This window comes from Astatotilapia calliptera, chromosome 2 (genome assembly GCF_964374335.1).
Source record: "Astatotilapia calliptera chromosome 2, fAstCal68.1, whole genome shotgun sequence".
NCBI lineage: Eukaryota > Metazoa > Chordata > Actinopteri > Cichliformes > Cichlidae > Astatotilapia > Astatotilapia calliptera.
In genome coordinates, this window is record NC_137423.1 from 27,164,456 (window position 1) to 27,182,100 (window position 17,645).

Here is a 17,645-nt window from a genome sequence, read left to right on the forward strand (position 1 = left end):
ACAAGGGGTGGGTAGTAGTTGAGCACTCATTTGAGAAGTGGTTGGTCACGCACCCAGGAAATATCCGGGACATGGTAACGGTACTGCCGCTGCTATTGCTTGTGCTGCATAGTGCGACTAATTAGCCTTTCATACAGAACAGACCATGATTTAACATACATGGATTAAATATGACCAGAAGTGCATTTAGAGTTTCAGGGTAGACTTTATTAATCGTTTTCATAACAGCTCCTAATTATTCAGAGGCACTCTTCATGAGGGTGCATAGCTGACTAAGGCAGGAGGCCTTTTGTGCATAAACATTTGTTATTAGTGGGTTTCCCAACAACAGACACTAAAATTGAAATGTAGATATGCAGTAAAAATGCTTTGAAAACTCTTTAACAGTACCTTTACCAACCTAAAATTACTTTTGGAATTAAGGAATTACAGCTCTAATGCACCTTGGCACAACCCATGTTTTTTTTCCTTCTTTATGATAATTCGTAAGGGCAGTGTGGTTTGTAGAAGTTGTGTTGCCGTGTAAGCAAACAGCAAAACACAAATACAACACAAATCTAAAGTAATTTTCACTATGAACCACTCAAACATTCAGAAATCCAAAGATAATTGTAGGGAGACATGAAAGTTTTCTCATATTGCAGGTATAGAATGAAGAGAAGGCATTTGGGCTCAGGGAAAAAAACAAAACCAAGCATGCAATACTCAGCACCTTCATCTAGAGTAAGTCACAGATAATGAACAGACTGGCAAAAATCTTCATTTAAACTGTCTTCATATCAATTACATCAACAGAACAGTAATACACCCCTTAATATTCCAGCAGTTTCTCACAAATACCATAGAAAAATAAGTAAAGTTGACACAAGCATATCTTCTGGAAGCTCAGATTTGGTCCGTATTAACAAGTCGAGTGTGCACATGTCTTCTTGTCTGCCTACACATCCTCTCTTTGTGTGGGTTGACAGTGTTTCATGCGAGGGAAAGAGATTAACTACAAATCCAGTGCAGCCCAGCGCTCCAGTCTGAAATAAGGTGGGGGGGTGGGGGGGGGGCAGAGGTTGTATGACACATTTGTGAACACAGTGACTGTTTTTCTTTGTATTTAGAGGTAACGGGGAGAAGTCGGGGTGATGTTTGCAGCAGTGAACATCCTTCATTGCCAGGAGACCTCAGTAGCAGCCATCTTTCCAGGACTCATCTGAGATTTTGGCCATGCCCAAAGACCTGTCAATAAAAGAGGAGCTTAGTCTCAATTCACAGAAGAAACCAAGTATCTATAGCATAATGGGAAATACTCATCATCATCTCACCATTCCTTAAATGTGCACTACTACACCGCACTGTTTTTAGTGCTTAGTTTGCACACAGACTGAAAGCATGAGCTGTGTGCAACCACGAGTAGTAGAACACTAACTGCAGTTCACTTTGCAGCTGAGGGATTTCCTGAAATTACACAGAGCTCTTTTAAGAGTGTTTTTTGGAGCACTCACCTCCTCTGAGGCTGTGAAAGTTTACTTCTAGTGGAGGCTGAAGACGCAGCCTGACCTCGTCCTACCCCGGGCCTCCCGGTTCCAACCGAAGCCCTGCCGGGTACGTAGCTTCCTCCATTAGCAGAACCTGGCGACTGGACCCTGCGGCTCCCTCCTGCCTGTTGTCCTTGGACAACAGGTAGGCCTCTGGAAGTCTGACGACCACCTGCCAAAGAGCCCACGGGAGTGACGGCTTTAACTGGAGTCCGCAGGGAGAGAGGAGACTGACCACTGCTTCGCAGCCGACTGCAAACCATACCTTGAGTGACAGAACAAAATCTCAATCCAGATGACTTCGTTAAGACAATTTCAGTAAATAAAAGCTACTGTAAGGCCATTTGTTGTACACGGGAGTTGTAGACAAGCTTAGGGAAACAGTACTGAATTATCAGAGTAGTGGTGCAGTCATGTAGCAGGTGAATGGAAAGGAAGTTACCTGGGGATGTCAGGGAAGAGGGTGAGGAAAGAATTGTGGAACTGCAAGTATCTGTGACCAATAGTGTATACCCTTTTTCCATTAGTACCTGCTCGGATCGGCTTGACGCAAACCGTATTCCATTACAATTGAGTACCACCTAATGTGCATGGGGTCGTTATAGCAACACGGGCAAACATCCCGTGACATCACTTGTATGCGACACGAGCTCTACAACAAAGTAGCACCTCGAGGCGATGCTATACCTGCTGCTTAGTCTGTGGCTTTTCGTCAGACTCATGGACCGCAGTGTCGTTTCTTTGTAGCGATTTTCCTCATTGACGGGTTTTGAAAAGGAAACTTCATGAAAAGTTTCCTTTTTATGATGTAGACCCTCCCATGACTCTTTAAGTGATGCCGCTGATTAGCCAATCAGTGACGTGCAATCTGCTGAGGTCACATTTGGATGTGACCTCGTAGATCGCTTGGAACCCCAGCCAAGTAGGTACTAAAAAAGTACCAAGCATCCAGTGAAAACCTATAGATGATGGCTTGCATGGTACTGTCAGAGTTAGACTGATAAATAATAGAATATATGAATTCCTAAATAAAAACAGGCCCTGTGCTGCAACATTGCTCATGATCTTCAAAGACATATATGTTGGTCAAACTCTTCCTGTGATCATGCAGAGGTGAAGATCAGGTTAAATTGTAGGATTAAAGTGACACCACAAAGAGTGATCTCTAGGGAAATGTAGGACAAAGTATGTTAAGGAGTGGTGGGGACCAGGTGAGGAGGGGTTACCTGTGGAGGGGGAGTGAGTCAGGGGAGACATGCGGTTGCCAGAGCTCTGGAGGTTAGCCTCCATGCTGCGGCTGGTTCTGACTGCCTCCAGGGAACGTAGGCTGGTGCGGGGAGCCAGATTAGGCATGCTGTGCCTCAACTCCTCTGGAAACACACACACACACACACACACACACACACACACACACACACACACACACACACACACACACACACACACACACACACACACACACACACACACACACACACACACACACACACACACACACACACACACACAACAGAAGAATCTCCATGGCTGTCCCTTATCTAGAGTAAAACTGCTTAAGTATCACTGGTTATAGCCTACCCTCACTCTTTGCAAATTTAAGCAGCTCTGCACTGGGGCCCTGGAGAGACCGCCTGGGTCCTTTTGTGCGTGGGGCCCTGAGATGGCTGCTGTATTCCTGACCGTGGTTAGAAGTCGAGGGAGAGAGGCACCGTGGTGAGCCTAATGGCGAAGGGGTGAAACGATGCCGTCGCTGGGGCATGGAGAAGTCATCCTCTTCATCTTCCAGGCTGTAAGTGTCAAACTCCTGGTCGCTGTACGTACCGCCCCGGCGCAAGGACTGCAGAGACGCTGTGGAGCTGCGGCGCGATGCAGATGCTGAGCTAGAAGCACAATCCTGCCTCAGACCTGGAGCCGGAAATACCAGGTCAAAATGAAACAACTTAAAAGTCAAGCAAAACTCAGTTTTGCAGATGAGACTCTGACGTCTATAAATGCAAATAATCAGCTGATGCCACTCAAAATGCTATAACCTTTCTACACTCACTCTCTTCCTGTAAACGAGCCATGATCTGGACGTCTGTGAGATCCTGCAGCTTGTATCCCATTGAGATGGAGTCATCTGATGTGCTGAGCTCGCTGTCTATGGAGGACTGGGAACTCAGGGCTGAGGGCATGCTTGTGGCGCCTTTAAACAAAGCAGAATACCTGTTAGAGTAAGCTGAATTACACCGATATAGACAGAATATAGACAGAATACTGACCACAGCCAAAACCTACTACTTCCTTATGACTCATTAATACAGCACAATATTTAAATTCTTATGCATACTGATAGTGGCAACTTTAAACATGACATTAGCTGATCAGCATAAAATCAGGCTGATAAAAATGGAGCTTTGTGAGGTATAACTCAACAGACCCAGGCTAATGCATGCAGTACTACCTTTCATCAAGATCACAAAGTAAATATGCAATTTATCTAAGTGGGCCCACAATTTTAGAATTAACAGTCTGACATTAGTTTGTCTCCCCACAGCCTGTTCTACAGCACTGGTCTATAAAGCCCAGTCTGCTGATGATGCCCTGGGAAGCTGTAGCCAAAGTTCAGCCTGACACATGCCTGATGAATGCGAGGCGACATCACCCAGCAGCATTTGGTTATGTAAAAAGTCTGGCATTAGATAGAATCACCACACATACTCCAAGCACTTTCAAGTTCACGCAAAGATTTGTTATTAAAGGAGTTTCCACAGCAACACTGACATTGCTGGGCTGAAAAAACTGTGAGAAATGCTGTGCAAAGCAACTATTACAACTGCAATCACATGTTCAAGGAACAAAATTATGCATACCATACATATTACATATGTTAACACTGTCATTGTGTGTCTGTGTGTGCCCCATCCGGGAGCACAAACAACATACACTTTACATAATTACTAACCATATTCCAAAGGACACCAGTGTTATCTGCAGGGCACACCTTAGTTTTAGCTTATTTGAGGCTCAGATCAACTTGATTTAATTTAATAAGAGAAGTTAATATACTTAAGATAAGGAATTAATACCATTAAATAACCAAAGTGACTGCTGCACACAAATGTGTGGACAAATGCCCATCGACTGTTTCTGACCGTATTTGCAAATTTTATCCATAACAGTTATTAAATGAAATAAACATTTACAGAAACCTTTGAAGAATGGTTTGCAGCGATGTAAAGTATATGTAAAATAGCTCAAACATGCAAAAATGCTAAAGCAGTCCTTAAAATTAACCAGTCAGACCACTGTGAGACCCACATCCTTACAGTAACTGATGTTATTCTCACTGTTGTGTTGTAGGGAAAATGAGAAGCGCTGTGTGTTAATGTCATGCCATACCTGAACTGCCACAGGTTAGTAGGGATTTGTTAGTTGATTTGTGGTACCCAGGAGAGATCAGGCCTGAGCCCGCCGAGCCCGCCTCTGATGGACTGCTGTACATGTTCCTCCATCGAGATGCTGCGGGCGACAGGACAGGAGATATCACATGTTCTCAGGAAGGAAAATACACCAGTACTTATTGTATACACAATGTGACACTATCAAGTTACTTGTAAAATGTCCTCAGAAAAAGCTCTCACAATAGTTAAAATTTCTCAATTAAATTCTTGTTTTGTTTGTTTGTTTGTTTTTTCTTAAAAACTTGATTCATGCACCTCGCATGCTAAATGACTTGTTCTGAAGCTTGAATGATCCAGGTGGATACGTGGCCTGGTGCTGGCATTTAAAAACACGAGCTGTTCCGGGAGGAAGGTAATCCAATCCCACCCATGACTTCATGTAGTCATTCAGCCTTGGTGTGAATAGCTTTGCTGTTCAGGTTTTGCAGCATGTAAGATGAGGGAGCTGCTCGCAGGTTTAATAATGAATGGGGTGTTTCGGATCAGATGCAAACTTCTATCCACACTGAAAGGCGTAGTAAGATTCACGGCAAGTGTTTAGGCTTTGTTATACAGCCCTGTGCACAGCAGGGGTAAGCAGTAAGTAAAGCTGGGGTGCTAAATGTGCTGAATGACGTGGCTGAACCTTGGTTTAGGCCTAGAATTTCTAATGCTTAATTTATTCTACCACCGTTCACAGTTGTGTCCGTCTGCTTTGGTATTTGCCTACACACTGTTCTCGTGTAGTCTACCAAAACCCCAAATGCACATTGCTCGACGTGGATGACGGTCAAACGTCAATTGGTTAACAAGTGAGCCAGAACATGATAGTGAAGTTCACCAGGAATGGGAGAAGTGTGGAGAAAAGAGTAAGAAAAGTACAGACAGTGACTGCAGTGAAACTCTTTCACTTCAGCTGTCTGCATGTTAAAACTTTGCTCTTCTCCATAGATGGCTGGTGAACTAACAACAGCATAAGCAAGTATTGCCCACGGACCGGTTGTACCACATATTATTGACACAGCACCCATCTACCAAACTGCAGGTAGATTGGCAGGCCGAAGCTGCCTACGTGCTGCTGAACCATAATCTAACCATACGGCAGGGATACAAATCAAAGACCATCAGATACTAATTTTATTGAATAGGCAAAGCTCTTTTGCTTAAAGTGTTCAACAGCGTGAAAGATTGGTAATCTAAGCATTGGCACCTGAGGGTGAATAGAGCGCTGCAGAATAAGGAAAGACCTTCTGTGGTTAGCAGAGGCTTTAGACATTTTCACATTTTGTTCTAAACATAAATATGTGAATAAATATCCCACTCCTAAATTTTCAAGCCTTAATTTGTCCAGAACAAGATGCCTGCTCACAAATGGCTAACTAAGACTACAGAAATTGTGGAAGACATTAAAAGTAATCCCACTGAACACAGTTCAGCACTGGTGATGGTAAAGTGGTTGTTGTTGTTGTTTTTTATAGCCTAACATTAGTGTTTTACTTTTGGTGACTGCGTTCCCACAGGCTCTATTTTCTGCACAACACTTTAAGCCATGGAAAAAGGGAGAAGCTAACTTCCGGATCGGCCCTACAAAAATGCATCATCCATGCAGCACTCTTAAGAAAAAACAAAACAAAAAACAAAGTAGACTTTCTTCAGTTATAGTAAACTATCCTAATTGCATACTCTGGTCCAAGCGACTGATCAGAGTCCGGCAAGCCATCTCGGTCTCGGGGCTGCGATGGTCAAGGACCTGCCGACACCACTTCAGTGGAGAGTCTGGCCCTGGATCTGCTACCTGCTTTTTAGGAGACACATATAACCTGTAGAGAAGCAGCACACAAGAGAAAAACATATCACTAAATGTGGGAAATGAAGAGTAGTGAGAATAAAGAAGTCAGTCTAATCCTTCTCATATTGATCATGCTTTCATGCTGCAGTATTTGCCAGGATTTGAGAAGCAGAACATTTAAATAGGAGCAAGCTGGACATTAGTGTGAACTGCTGCTGTGTGAGCTATGCAAGGTAAGAGTGGATGTGAAAGCCATGTAAAACAGAATGGTTTTTTTCTCCTCAGATTGCACATGATATGCTAACGCCCAGCCACCCAGTGTTTTCCCCAACAGAAGGACAGTATCCTGCAGCAAAGATCCCACATCAAACAACCAGGCTGTTACTGTGTTTGACTTCAATGATGTAATCAAAGCAAACAGTGAGTGGGAAATCATCTTAAGCAGGTACTTGTGAACATCTTTATCACAGCTTAAGCCGGAACCAACCTTGAATTTACATTTGCCTCATTTCCTTTTGGTTAAATGCAAAATTCACATCCAAAGACGCCTAAAACACGGAGTCAAACTCAGATTAGCAGCTGAGCACAGATGTGGATGGAACGGTTTTGTGGCTTTTAGTCCCGCTATCATTTTGAGCTACATTCTACAGCATGAAAAACACATGAGAAATATCCACTGAGGACAAAAGTGTCAGCCAAAAATGAGTTTTATGCAGCTGCAGTGTCAGACGCTTCCTCCGCAATGTGTCCAACGTTGCCTTAGTGAGAGCAAACAGCCATTTAGTCACCACAAGCTTTGAAGTGGCTGATCACATGGGCTGATGCTTTGAGTCGGATACACAAAAGGGCCCAAACTGACTGGTTCTGGACCAATCAGCTACAAATCATCTTCCCATTTGGGCAAACACAAAAGGACCCCATTTCCCCACTGGAATGAGCGACAATGCAGGAAGCAATATTCAGGTCACACGTCCTGCACAGAGAGCACGGCTTCTCTGCGCAGGGAGAGGAGGGGAGGGTGGTTCTTAGTAGAAGCACAAACCCGCTGTTTGATGCAGAACAATGTTGTTTGCTTTTGATCCATTCACAGTGCGGTTTTGCTCACAGTGTTGCTATTGCCATTTATGCAGGACACTGCCAACAGCTGCCGTAACACAATGTTGGCACTGAGGAGTCTCTTACACTTTTAAACCAATCCTGTAATAACTGTAAATAAACCCCAAAGTGATATTATAACAAAACATATTCAGCTGTGTCATATTTATGCTTTCACAGTCGAGAGCAGCAACAGCCTTTGTCACTGCTCCACTGTGTTAGCGTGACAAGTGCAAGTTAGGAGCACTGAAGCCAAGGCCCCTGAGTTTTATGAGTCTGAACTAGTTTTTTTTAAAACAAGTAAACAAACATGCCAGAAAGAAATTACCCAACTTGGTGAGTTCAAATGTTGTCCCAAGAATATGGTTTTCTTTTACTAATCTTTTCACAAAGTAATGGTTCAAAACAATAAATATAAAAGTACTGCAGTAGCTGCCTTCTGTTTTGGCCCCCTGTTCTGGTGTGATTACACAGGGTGGAAGGGGGGGGGGCTCAAATCACATGCTGTGCAATCCCAACCAAAGTAGTTCAGCCACGCGGACCCACTCAGCCCGGAGCAGATCAGATTATGCTGCTGTTTAGGATTACTTAATGTTTTGGCTATGATAACCCCACAAAGCACATATGGTATGGCTAATTATGTAAAACTGAAAATAAGTCATGAGTGGTCTGGCTGTTAAATCCCCAGATCCTCAGTTGCTAAAGTGAACACAATATGCTACCTGTTTAGGACAATACTGTGAGACAGAATGAACACTCATGTCTAGACTGATCTCCTGCATAGCCCCATATTAATGTTATTTTTAGGTAATTGCTATCAGCCAATTAAACAAAACAAGTAAAGGTCACACTGGTTCAAAACAGATCAGGCTTTAAAAAGGCTGAATATTAATTACATCCAGATATATCCTTTTTATTCTGACTGGGTTAAGTCAAATTAGTGGTCTCTTTTTTAATAAACAGGATAGTCTTTCACCTGATACAAGACCCTTTTTATTTATGCTTGAGTCAGACAGCTAGAACTAAAAAAAGAACATCCTTTGTGTTTGACTAAGCTGTCAAACAGGTAGCAGACATGTCACTCGAGTCTGAGGACTCAAGGTTAAATCTGAGACAGAAGAAACAACTCCCCACTGACTCTGCTTTCTTTTACTTTCTCCTAATTGCGCTTGAATATTTTATGCCTTGTCGAAATGCTAAGAATCTGTATACTTTCTCTCCTGCTTACAAAAAGATAATCGGAGTAGGTGTCGACTTCTTATCCCACTTTGTTTGTGTGGGATAAGAAATAACCACAGTTTCTGCATCAACTCAGAATAGAGTCTAATTTTAAACCCAAACAGCCTCATGCTACACAGTCACTGCCCTGTGGGGGAGTATCACACTGAAGAATTCAGAGGTTAAAATGAAAAGGCACAAATGACTCATGTGGCTAAAGGGGCTCCTCTACCTATAGACTGAAACTTTAAATGTGACTTCAGAGCTCAGCTTCCCCTGGAGGTAACTCTTCGCAGCTGCTGCTGTACGAACATCACTTTTTATCCCCATCTCTGCTGCACATGTTTAGCCACACAGTTAAAGCCACAAATAGATGCCGGCTGTACCCAAACAAGTGGGATCAAAGCACACCCAGAGAAAGCATTGCCGATAATGAGACGTACCAGCTCTCCTCGTCCTCTATGTCTGCACACTCATCATCCAAATCTAGGACATCCACTTCATCCAGTGCAGTTTGGTCCACCCCTGAGTCGCTCTCTGCAAGTGTCTCTGACTCATAACTTTCCTGAGACGGGCTCTCCGGCGTCTGGCTCTGGCCCTGAGACTGTGCTGCTCCGTTGCTGCTGGTCAACTTTAGGAAGCCGCCACACAGACCCCGATCCTCCTCTTCCTCATCATCCTCTTCCTCCAGCCTGCTAGCCACAGGCAAGGGGGACATCTCCTCTCCACTGCTGCTGTCCTGAGGAGGTGACAGCATCAAGTCCCTGCTGTCCAGCTGGCTGCTGCTGTGCTCCAATCTGAGGTGGGAGTTTGTCACCTCTTCACAAGCCAGCCTCTTGTTGATGTTGACAGCAGCTGTGAGGTTACTGTTTGCTCCTCTGTGGATGACGGTCTTGCTTCCCCTGTTGCGCAGGGTCTCATTCTGAACCTCCAACCTGCGCACAAGCTCCTGCAGCTTTCGGACCTCCTCCAGCTCCACCCCTGCCAGGTCTTGACCTCCCTCTCCTGCCACCTCGCACCCCGGCTCGGAGTTTTCCGTGAGGCCAGTCGGACTACCATTGTCAGGCTGAGGCACCACGCTGGCACTGTCCGGGACCACCATACTGCTGCTCTGATAGGAGAAACATTCAGTTAACATTGTGCCAATAAAAACTCTAAATGACTACAGCCATTAAACTAGGACCTGGTGGCTCCTGAGCAACACAACAGCAGTTCAATAGCGTAAAAGTGACCCAAACACATATGTTAGCGTTCTCTGACTACTTCACAAAGCTTTCAGTACTCGGAAGCACGCTAGTTCCCTGTCGCTTCTCACTTTATTTATGTGTACATGTATGTATACACTACGAGTGCATCCTTGCAACTGCGGCTCCGTCGCACCTCTTATATCTCTTCAAACGTTAACATTTGAACTCCTTTGGTTACTGTTAGCCAGCTAGCACGCTATCAACAAAACAAACGTACCGGTGACTGAGCCGTGTTGTCCCCTGCGAGCAGATGACTGAGCTTGCCCGCCACTCACAGCTCAAAATCCCCCGTGGACCAGCACGAGCGCATGAATGAAGAAGCTAATTACATCCAGGTGAAACGCTCTACTGCGTGATTATAGTGATTGTCGAGACGGTGCAATAACCCTCTGGAGTTATCTTACGGGGGCGAGCTAGTCCATGGTCTCTTACTGCTAGTGCATCACCGCTAGCGTTTACCACATCGCTCCCGCTAACTAGCTTGATTGTGGACTTTAGTTAGCTCAGTGAGGAGACCTGCAGCAGCGGTCGCTCCTCCCTCTACTGGTTTTCCTGTTGTTTTAAGCGCCTCCCCGAGGGAGGACATGGTACTGCAACAACCTCATATTATTATATATTGTAACCACTGGGTGTCACTGTTTACACAATGCTGCATTCAATAACCGTACTTAAACGTCTGTTATGCAGTCTATGGGTGCCTTACAGCACGTTATACCAAGAAAAAAAGCATAAAGTGAATAACTGTCGACTCCCACTGCTGTTGTTATCGAATATTTTATCTACGTAGACAAAAATACAGTTTAAGGATAGAAACAGAAAATGGAGCAATACATGTTTTAATTAAGAAAAGCATGCACAAGTATAATGTACTCACAAAAAATTTAAACCTTTAATTTTTTTAAGTTCTACTTAAACTATATGATCTATGTAGTATACACCTCTTATCAGTCCCTTATTTTCGGCTGAATTATTCCAGTATCTTTGCATTTCGCGCCATAGTGATGGGATTTCTGGCTCTTTTTAGAGAACCGGCTCTTTCGGCTCGACTCACTAAAAAGAGTCGGCTCTTTCGGCTCCGAACCGGCTCTTCAGGTTGTTTTGTTGCTTTAATTAATTTATTATTAACAATAATATAAAATTATGCACAAAAGGAATTATTAATGTAAAAAAAAGTGGTTTTATTTATATATGTTTATATATAAATATATACAGTGGCCTCTGGCTCCTAGCAGTGAACCCCAGGAAGGCGGCCGGTCCAGATGGAGTACCTGGCAAGGTACTAAGAGCATGCGCACACCAGCTCACCCTCATCTTCACCAGACTCTTCAACCTCTCACTGGATCAGGCAGCCATCCCATCCTGTCTAAAATCAGCCACAATCATCCCAGTGCCGAAGAAGTCTCCCATCTCCAGCCTGAATGATTACCTCCCTGTGGCCCTCACACCGGTAATCATGAAATGCTTTGAGAGACTAGTCCTTCAGCACATCAAGGATTACCTCCCCCCAGAATTCGACCCTCACCAGTTTGCATACCGTGCAAACAGATCCACAGAAGACGCCATCGCCACAGCCCTTCACGCTGTGCTGAGTCACCTAGAGCAGCGGCAAAGCTACGTCCGAATGCTCTTTGTGGACTACAGCTCAGCCTTTAATACAATCATCCCGGACATCCTCATCACCAAACTGGTCGCTCTTGGCCTCCCTCCTCTCACATGTGCCTGGATAAAGGATTTCCTCACAAACCGGCCCCAGACTGTAAGACTCTGCCCTCATCTCTCCTCCACTCGCACACTGAGCACCGGCTCCCCACAGGGCTGTGTGCTGAGCCCCCTCTTGTATTCTCTCTACACCCACGACTGCAGTTCGACCCACAACAACACTCTCATCATCAAGTTTGCTGATGACACCACGGTAGTCGGACTCATCTCGAAGGGAGACGAGGCAGAGTACAGAGAGGAAGTCCTGAAGCTGGCAGCATGGTGTTCAGAAAACAACCTGGCACTGAACACTAAGAAAACCAAAGAGCTCATTGTTGACTTCAGGAGACACAGCACCGATTTGGCCCCCCTCTACATCAACGGGGAGTGTGTGGAGAGGGTCCACACTTTCCGGTTCCTTGGTGTCCTCATCTCTGCTGACATCTCCTGGACAGACAACATCTCAGCGGTCATCAAGGGCCCAACAGCGGCTGCACTTCCTGAGAGTCCTCAGGAAGTACAAGCTGAACTCCAACTTGCTGCTGACCTTCTACCGCTCGTCCATTGAGAGCCTGCTAACCTACTGCATCACGGTATGGTACGGCAGCTGCACCAAGGCGGATAGAGTGAGGCTTCAGAGTGTGATCAAGACAGCACAGAAGATCATCGGCTGCCCTCTCCCCTCCCCGATGGACATCTATTCCTCCCGCTGCCTCACCAGAGCAGCAAACATTATCAAGGACAGCTCCCACCCTGGCTTCAACATGTTCAGCCTGCTTCCCTCAGGGAAGCGCTACAGGTGCATCAACACAAAAACCCACAGACTCAAAAACAGTTTCTTCCCCAAAGCGATAACCACCCTGAACTCACACATGCACAGATAACACAGCCCCCCACTTCCCACTTCCCACTTCCTCTATGGACCACCACTGTGCAATACCAATTCTATGTGCAACAACTCAACTGTATATACATAACACTATTTATACCAATTCCATGTGCAATAACTCAACTGTATATACATAACACTATTTATTACATATTACTTACGACTTGTATATTGTACATTTTATATATATATGTTTTTCCCTATGTTAATACTGTCCATATGTACATAGCGCTGCAGAACTTTACCCCCCACCCCCCCACCCCAGCATGTTTACACTGAGTAGGAGATGCTCTGTATCTCATTGTACAACTGTATAGTGACAATAAAGGCATTCTATTCTATTCTATTCTATTCTATTCTATTCTATTCTATTCTATTCTATTCTAGAGACAAAACACTTACAAACTCCAAAACACATTTCTAGCGTTAACTTAACTTCCAAAACAGAGCTACCTAGATCACTTAAATTAAACAATTGAAAGCATATGTGTATTGTTTGTGTATTTATACACAAGCACTCATATATATTCAAATAATTTTTAAAAAAAAGTTCATTTACCTGTTATTACCACACACCAAATCCGGTCGTTGGTACTTGCTGGCTTGTGTAGCCACCAGGTAACAAAAGCTCAACACTGCGCCCAGCATTTTGGAGCACTTCTGTTGTCTTTTGTACGTGTTTTGGAGTTTTTATGTGTTTTGGAGTTTTTACGTGCTGCTTTGTCTGTAGGGGCCACCGTAAATATACTTTTATTTATTCACTCCACATAAAATGTAATAAATAAATCATATAATACAAGGAAAGAGAAGGAAAAAAAAAACCCCACGTCTCGCGTCGTTCACGTCAAAGATCCGGCTCTAAGAGCCATTTCGTCACTATTACACATAGAAGTCTGTTAAATTCAGGGCAATGAAAAATCAGAGGTCAATTTCTTGTATGTGTGCACATATTTGGACCATAAAGATTCAGATTTTGGTATGAGCCTTTTTAGCTGTTAAAAAGTACACTCTTATAGCACCAGAATGATCAAATGTCTTTTAAAAGATATCAGAAATCCTGTGTTCTGGATCTCATCTGCCGATGAGAACTTTTTACATTTATATATCTTAGACTGACTTTTCCTTATCTGCTTATACAAGTCCTATGATAATTCTGCACATGTTCTAGACTGTTTTGTTGTAGTCCTAAGTTTCTTATCAAAGACAGATCCTGACAGATCTCGGAAAGAGAAAACGTGCATACCATCATCCCTCTCAAAAGAAGCCTAATTTATTATTCATGATATTGAACAGGTTTCATTACAACACAATGGAACATGTAAATCTGCACGACCTTTAACAAGTATGGTAAAAGCATTTTGAACAAAGTTAGACAGTGTAAAGTGTGTCTTTGCTCTCAAGCATTTGTGCACCACTATATGAACATGTCCCAGCAGGCTTGCTGCGGAAAAACACAGACTGCACTATCTTAAGCAATCCACACACACAGGAGCCTGATGGAAAACATGCCCAGTCGATGAGCTGCGAGATAAATTTGTGCTTTCCAAAACATTTTAAAGGCAGAATGCAAATAATCTAATTTTAGTATCCTGACTTTACATGCATAGAGACAGTGTAAATGATGCCCTGCACATGTATGCTAAATTCCAGTATCGAAAGTAAACTAAACTCTAAAGTCAACTAAAAATCCTTGTTGGCAATCTGCAGTGTGCCCACGCCTACAGCTCGTTCACTCCCGTTTTTTCTGCAGGCTTAAACCTGTTGTATATCTAGATGAGGTATCTGGAATGAAATGTTTGCAACCCCAAAGAATATGAAAGCTTAATATGAATGTTAATAATTAATTTTCTTAGTCCTAGTCACTCCAATAGCAAGAGGTTGTCCAAGAATATTTTGGTACCAGTATTGGCAGTGAAATTTATCTGTGTCTTTCACTGCCTTAAACCCTCATTTTCTTTATTATGCATGCTGAAAAAAAAAAAAAAATCCTAAAATGAACCTCAGGCTTTATTGCATATTGAAAAATTAACAGCAACATTGCGTGTAACTGTAAGTGCTGACGAGAAAGGAAAGAGTAGATAATAACTGAGCACTCGTGTCCGAGTGAGCTTTTAAGCATCAGGTGTCGATATCTGTTTACACAGCCATTTAAATGATATGTAGGTTTGCTTTTATGCATTATAAATTTTTAATTTTCAACTAATGCTTCATGCTTGTTTGTATCTTTTCTCTGATGCTTTTAAATTCCAGTTTCTTTCCAAAGTTTTTATTTAAACGAGCCCATCATATGCATTTGCTTTCCTCAAATACTTTAACTGGTGAATGTGAAAATCAGTCTATAAAGTTTTTTTTAAATGAAGATGCCAAGTTGCTCAAATAAGTTTCATTGGTTTCATTTTTAACAAAGTAACTCAAAGTTTTTGAACATTTTTTTATTAAAAACAATATCATCTTTTATGTCCTTTTTCATAAAACATCCTGAATGGCACCATTTACAGGCATACATATGGTATAGTAATATAACATGATTGATGAATTTCCAATGTTGAAATTATGATTCCCCCCCCCCTCCCTTTTTTGCTCAAGTCTACACCCTGTATAATGTTTATCATGCCCTGTTCAACCCTTTTCTACACTGCATTGCAAAACAATAAAATGCATCCATTGCCTTAATTTAGTCACAGAGATCTTTCCCATAGCGTCAACCCAAACACCATTTCAAAGCAAAGACAGCGTGGCACAGAAAACTGAGGCAGAGGTGGGGATGGTTGGGCTTGGAAGACGAGCAGGTAGCGGGGGGGGGGGGGGGTCGATTGAAGGAGACTCATGACTCTCTTCAGTTTCCTTGCTGCATGGCTTTCTTCTCCGCTTCAATTTCTGTGAGGAAGAAAAAACAAAAATTTTAAATATTACCAACCATAACCCACTTGCTGTATTAAGCACAGAGGGCTAGTGAAGCTCCCACTGAGTATATTAACCCAACTCAAGGAATGTTTGTTTACTAGTCAATTCACTGCAATTCTTCATGCACAAAGAGACATTCTGTCTGTACTGCATTACGGCAGTTATCCTGCTGCTGTCCAGTTAACACCCTTTGAGTCATCCACTCATTTCTATAGATGGCGTGGTATCTGAATAGATTATCTTCATAGCCACTTTCTTTTTGTTGCAATAGGCGTGACAGAAATGAATGAATAACATTTTCATATCACTTCCACATTTTCCACTTTCAACTGTGAATGCATCGCGTCACATTAACAGATAAATGAGCACAACATTATGACACGAGTGCTCACATACCTCTGAGCCACAGACAGAGCTAAAAATGGGGCCTTGTAGCTCTACTTTACAGCCAGAAGTGCAAACCACTTCTCTGGATGAAGATGATCGTCTGTGCCTAAAGTCCAATTTTTGTCCTAATGAAGCAATGAGAAACGTTGCTGTCTGGATGGCAGCACCGCATATCACATATCTAAAAAAGGCTTTAGAACTCATAAAGAGGACAGCATGCACTGACAGTGCCACCTGCTTCTGAGCCTCTTCTCTCTTATAGTAGCCACAGCTGTGTTCAGATTAAGAAAGATTGAGTTAGACAGCAGGGAGCTTCACAGCCTCAGAGGGGAAGGATGGGCATTTTGACACACTTTCATTCTCCTCTTTCTGCTGCTGCATGTCACGCCAGAGATGAACACTTTTTTTTTTTTTTTTTTTTTAAAAAGCAAAAAAAAAAAAAAAAAAAAAAAATTTAAAAAAAAATTTAAAAAAAAAAAAAAACACCATTGTGCAGTTTATGATTGGGGTTTCTGTTTATTTGCTCTAAAATTTGTATTCTTCCACTCTTAGTGGTAGATGGCAGGTTAGAGTTTCAAGAGTGGGAATATGCGTGCGTTTCTTCCTTACAGGTTGGTGCTAAGTACAAGGTCTCAGGTAGTTGGGTGTGGTCCTTGTTTTGCAATATTTGCAGTTACCTTTATTTAAAAAAAAAAAAAAAAAAAAAAAGGCAGGGAGGAGTTGAGCCAACCAGTGAGCCAGAGTAAAGGGGAAAGGTGAAAGAAGTAAATGAGAGGCTTGTTTGGAGCACACTTCTTTTGTCTTAAAGACCTACCCTCCTTTGTTGGAAGGTGGTTCTTTTCTTGCGTGTTAGTCTTCTTTAGCTTTTGCTTGTTGAACTGCTCCACTTCCTGGTTGACTGGGTTGCTGTCGCTCATTTTGGAGGAGTTCTATAAAACAGAAAAGGGGAGATTTAAGAGAAGAATGTGTGTGCTTTCAAGATCTCACTGACATGCTAAGATCTTGTCTGCAGTGCATGCCCATACATGTACACAAACCAAGTTCCACCTGACGTGAGAAAAAAAAAAAAAAGGTTGTGAACCATGCAGTCACCTGAAACAACAAGTATCTGTACCTCTATCTCACCACGGTGAACTAACGTGATGTAGTGTTTAACTGGGTGGCATTCAAATCCACAAATGGCTCTTGTTAACAGAGAAAAATGGTGCGTCTGTGCACTGATTTGCATTTATGTACAGTTATTAAAGAGATACGGAGAATTTTACACCTGTGCCAACTAAGCAAATAAGATTAGAAGCGCATGTGCATTGGAACAAGTTTTATAGGAATTTAATATTTCCAGGAGGACTGAAGTCAGGGCATAAATACTGCAGTATTAGGAAATTCAGTGACCTATCCCATTAGGGGAGCGTCTGTCTTCTTTGCTGTCCACAGCAATAGACCGCACAGAATAATGGGTGCATTTTTATT

At 42.9% G+C, this 17,645-nt stretch overlaps 1 protein-coding gene across 3 annotated transcripts; it reads right to left on the reverse strand.

Annotated features, from left to right (window-relative positions):
- Positions 1 to 185: 185 nt before the first annotated feature.
- Positions 186 to 10,854, reverse strand: LOC113035330 (SLAIN motif-containing protein-like). Of its 3 annotated transcripts, none has more exons than XM_026190854.2 (9): positions 10,515 to 10,852; positions 9,494 to 10,156; positions 6,632 to 6,768; positions 4,908 to 5,027; positions 3,571 to 3,711; positions 3,105 to 3,431; positions 2,753 to 2,896; positions 1,494 to 1,791; positions 186 to 1,227 (listed from the first exon to the last, which is right to left on the reverse strand). In XM_026190854.2, exons 2-9 carry the CDS (start codon positions 10,150 to 10,152, stop codon positions 1,173 to 1,175), a joined length of 1,881 nt encoding a protein of 626 aa, XP_026046639.2. In that variant the 5' UTR covers positions 10,153 to 10,156; positions 10,515 to 10,852; the 3' UTR covers positions 186 to 1,172. The 3 variants fall into 3 exon arrangements, with proteins under 3 accessions (XP_026046639.2, XP_026046632.2, XP_080163285.1); XM_026190847.2 differs by having other exon boundaries at positions 9,494 to 10,161; positions 10,515 to 10,851; XM_080307159.1 differs by lacking the exon at positions 2,753 to 2,896 and having other exon boundaries at positions 9,494 to 10,161; positions 10,515 to 10,854.
- Between the last annotated feature and the right edge of the window lie 6,791 nt (positions 10,855 to 17,645).